At 34.9% G+C, this 5000-nt stretch overlaps 1 protein-coding gene across 10 annotated transcripts in view; it reads right to left on the reverse strand.

The window, feature by feature from the left end:
- Positions 1-1255: 1255 nt before the first annotated feature.
- The window catches only part of LOC113811598 (Malic enzyme b), a 79434-nt gene continuing 75689 nt past the window's right edge, over positions 1256-5000 (reverse strand). For all 10 annotated transcript variants that reach the window (XM_027363376.2, XM_027363375.2, XM_027363374.2 and 7 more), the window contains one exon: positions 1256-3006. In XM_027363376.2, coding sequence (XP_027219177.1) covers positions 2864-3006 — 143 coding nt within the window. In that variant the 3' untranslated portion in view covers positions 1256-2863. The remainder of the gene's footprint in view (positions 3007-5000) is intronic.

The following is a 5000-nucleotide window of genomic DNA, read 5'->3' on the forward strand; positions in this document are numbered from 1 at the left end:
CACAAGTAAGAATAAACTTAATGTGATATATAACGCATAAGTTCAGTGTATATTTAAGTGACCATCCCTAAACCACAAAGAGAGACGATAATTTGTTCTCCAGTGGTTTCAAATATTTCAAACATACTCTTCCCCCTAATTCTCTTCTGTAGGTATTCCATATTGACGTTTGAGAAAGTTATATTTCATTGCAGAGTTTTCTACATCAGTATAGAAGTCACAAATTCTTTCATATGGCAAAACAATGCAACTTGCTTTTTTTGTAATTAATATAGACTTGATGTCAACTTGTGAAAAAGATATTCTGTGAGGGGAGGCTTTATTAGTAATTTCTTATCATTGTAAATTCTGATTTACATTTCCTTTTTAATTACTGACTTGTCATGACTGCACTAGTCACAGATGAAGAAATACTTTAAAGATTTTTATACTTTAGAGATTTTAGATCCAGGTAACATGACCATCTTGTCATGAAAAAATTTGGTCAGGTGATGGGAATGTACTGTCAAGAAAAAATTGGCTGATGGCCAGGGTGATGGGAATGACTCAGCATGAGTACACAAAGATCTTGGAAGATGATTTGACTCTGTGGGCATTTTGGAAGGGGCTCTTACATTATTCCCACTAGTGTAATGTAGCATCCATGACCTATGGTTGAAAGAGCACCAGTTCCAGGGAGGACACTATTTCTATGCTCAGGAAGCATTACAAAATATTGAAAACAAAAATATTATAACTCACTCAAATAACACAAAGCAACTTTTTGCTATTGTTGCTGCACAGAGTTGAGACTACCAACAGAAATAATGGTCTGCTGAAGGGAAACAGTCTATTACCATAGAAAATGGCAAAACAGCAAAAGCCCTATGCAGAAAAAGAGATAATAACACAGCAAAGAGTCTTGCTAAAACTCATGAGTGTTTGTATAGGCTGGGTATACAAGAGACAAATCTATGAAATATGTCACTCAGGTAAGCATAATGCCTGGAGTTTGGTACACACAACATGGGTTAGTTGAAGAATAATCTGTAAGGTTGGAGGTTGACCCTGACACTGTCAGGTTGTTCAGACATTCAGTTTGCCCATGTTTGTCAATTTATTTCAAAAAGTAGAAATGACTATATAACTATGGGCGGAAAGATAAGAAAGATCTGTCCTGCAACATATGATTTTTTTGTATATACTTTACTATAATATTTACTTTCCTTAGCATTTAGCCAGTAAATCAGTCAGAGCATTAAGGGAAAAAAATACATTTAAAATACATATAGTTTATTCTACCTGCACGACTACATACATTTTATAACACACAAATAAGAAATAAAGTACATCTGCTTAACAGTCATCAACAAGATCAACGTACATAATCATTTCCAATTTTGTTTTCACTGACATACTATAAGTATGTTACAGTTCTTGGGGCAAAGGAGGAGTAAAGTATCAATAATGTTTTCCTTTGTAAATGTGTGGTTATGAGATTTTTTACCTTTAACTTATGCATCAACGATAAGTAATTATCGTTCATGTGGTAGGTAGTCACTGTCCACTCTTTACTACATGGTAATAGGCTCTTTGTATAAAAAGTCAGCAAAGCACATCATACCATCTATACTTTACAAACACTCTGGAAAAATATAAGACAAATTACCTCTGCTTCCATTACGAAAATAAGGATTATTAGATTACCTGCAGAACCCTGGTAGGTTAATCTTAATATATACACATACAGTATGACTTTATAGTTGTTATGAGAATGAATGCAAGATGTATCCTCAATTTCAAGATTTCTTCTTGACTTTTAGATGACCTGACACAGTTGATGCTTAAAAGAAGGCTGGCAGAAACAGAGTATATTTTTCATAATACTACACAGAAGTAAACAACAAAAATAAATAAGTCCACATTGAATCAGGAAGCTGATGAGTCAGATGCAAATAATACCAATACTAATGATAATCTAATTGTTTTTATTTTTCAAGAATGTCTAGAATTGATGCAGATGTTTACCAATGAGAATACTGAAATTGGAGATGGAAGGAGATCTTTTGGCATCTATTTTTCAGATAGGGAAAATGGAAATAATACATAAATACTCGAATTTATACAACAAAAATCTCTGCTTTGATGTGTGTGGGTTGGGGGGGAATCTATCTCATGCATTTCCATTAGAGTACAGAAAGTATGAAATGTTGGGACTACTGAGGCCGTAAACTAATAATCACAGGCATTTAGTGCTACAAAAATGGGCCAATGTAAGAGATAATAGAGATCTTGCCTGAAAGAAACTAAAATTTGAAATAAAAAGAAAGTTTCTTTTTTATTCAACTAGAGTGGGGACTAACACCAAATAACTATATAAGGTATAGAGAGAGAAAGTAAGTTAACAAAAAAGAAAAAAAGAAGAATGTTAAGCAGCACTAAATATTAACTCTTTATGATAATCATACCAGAGACTGAGCTATTTTACCCACAGCCTGATTTTAACTACAGAGTTGAGATAGTTTCTGAACTTAGACAAATTTGATTTCCTATATGTACTCCCACAGTGAGATCTTTGTATAACTTGTAAGATCAAAATAGTTCTAACATTTGGTTTTGAACTCAATGTGTCTTCATAACTTAATATTAATATTCATCAAAATAGTTGTGGAAATACATTAAATGCAAAACCATCCACTAATGTTACTGCAACTATCTGAACTTTTCTATTATCATGGGAATTAACAAAATAATTTCCTTTGTTAACAACATGGAGTACATTTAACACATGAAGCTCTGCGGTTATCATACACAGCTGATGCATCTAACAATGGAGAAATGTTCCGCAATACTGAGCTTGGTATTTTTTTCAGCAGTCTTCTTTCTAAGGGTTGGGTTCAAATTCTGAGAGATCTGGCCACTCCCAGGTCTTTGGTATGGCAGAATTGTCATCGTAGTTATAGTCATACATTTGTTCTGAGATAAACTCGGTCAAGTCTTCTGGTTGAGGATAAGTTGATGCAATACCTGAAATCCAAAACACATCTTAGTATATGCTTCTATTTCAGTGATACATAATGTAAATGACATAATTGTAAATGACATAAGACAGGAGTAACAATCATGAATAGACATATATGTGACAAAGGACACAAAACACAGCAGTACAGTAAAGTGTAGATGGATATCAAGATGAGTCACATAAACAACCAAATCAGACCATTTGAACATGCTATTCTATACCATCTTATGCATAGAAAACAGGCATCAAGAATCAATTTTATCCACACAAAAAACATAATATACTAAATATGTTTGCATTGGCGAGAAGAGTTGATGAACCAGCATATCAGTCTCAAACTTATGCCTGAAAGTATCTCTTTCTGTATGTGTAACTTTTATATTGCATGCCATATACAATTTACAATTTCTCAAATATATTTTTGAAAATGTGTATAAGGTCATCAACAAAAAATTTTGTTTTTAAATTCTTATACAAGCATCTTACCATTGCATCATCTACCTGTAATTAAAAGGTCATCATAATAAAAGAGGGGAGTGGGGACAGGAGGGAGGGAGGGAGGGAGGGAAAGGGGGAGGAAACACGAAAGAGAGAAAGAGAAAAAAAAGTCAAAGTGAGAGAGAAAGACCGAATGAAAGTGAGAGAGAGAATGAGGATGACAGTGAGAGTGAGAGAGAGAGAATGAGGATGAGAGTGAGATGAACAATGTTCATTGCACCAAATGTAGAAAAGGTATGAATGAGATCACAAGATGTGAGTGTAAGTGTGAGTGTGAGTGTATGTGTGTGTGTGTGTGTGTGTGTGTGTGTGTGTGTGTGTGTGCGCGCACTTGTGTGTGTGAATGCGAGTGTTTGTTCGAATGAGAGTGTATGTGTGTGAATGTGAGAGAGAGTAAGAGTGAGGGTGAGTGTGTGTGTGCATATGTGTGTGCATGTGAGTGAGTGAGTGAGTGAGTGAGTGAGTGAGTGAGTGAGTGAGTGAGTGAGTGAGTGAGTGAGTGAGTGAGTGAGTGAGTGAGTGAGTGAGTGAGTGAGTGAGTGTGTGTGTGTGTGTGTGTGTGTGTGTGTGTGTGTGTGTGTGTGTGTGTGTGTGTGTGTGTGTGTGTGTGTGTGTGTGTGTTCGTGTTCGTGTTCGTGTTCGTGTTCGTGTTCGTGTTCGTGTGTGTGTGTGCATGCATGAGTGTGTGTGTGTGTGTGTGTCTGTGTACGTTTGCACAGTTAATTCATCAAAAGCTGCTTAATTTCTGCGTTAGTGAGCTCTTCTGATTTTACTGAAGCATTTAGTGAGCACTTAGTACAAATTGACTGAAACACAGAATCAACCTAAAAACCTTTCTTTTATCTATGTCTATATTATATGAATATATATATATATATATATATATATATATATATATATATATATATATATATATATATATATATATATATACATATATATATATACATACATACATACACATATATATATATACATATATATATATATATATATATATATATATATATATATATATATATATATATATATATATATATATATATATATATATATATATATATATATATACATATATATACATATACATATATATACAGATACATATAAACATATACATATATGTATATATATACATCATCATCATCAAGAGGCTAACGCCGACGGGGGCGCACGAGGATCCGTCATGGCAAGCTGCCAGGCAGGGACTCGGCCCATCTCGAGTTTGGTTGATCTGCCTAAGCCACGACTTCCTAAGTCGTCCCACAGGCCTCCTCCACCCAGGGTTGTTTCGAACAGAGACAACTTGATGGGTAGGATCATCCTGAGGAAAGCGAGCCAGGTGGCCGTATAGCCTGAGTTGGCGATCACGGATTGTGCAGATAACAGGCACAGGTTTCACGACTGTATAGCAAAACTGACATTATCAGGGCCTTGAAAACCCATAGCTTCATCCTTCTGCACAGGTACCAACATCTCCACATACTCTTGAGAGAGTTCA

Source organism: Penaeus vannamei, chromosome 18 (genome assembly GCF_042767895.1).
Source record: "Penaeus vannamei isolate JL-2024 chromosome 18, ASM4276789v1, whole genome shotgun sequence".
Classification (NCBI taxonomy): domain Eukaryota; kingdom Metazoa; phylum Arthropoda; class Malacostraca; order Decapoda; family Penaeidae; genus Penaeus; species Penaeus vannamei.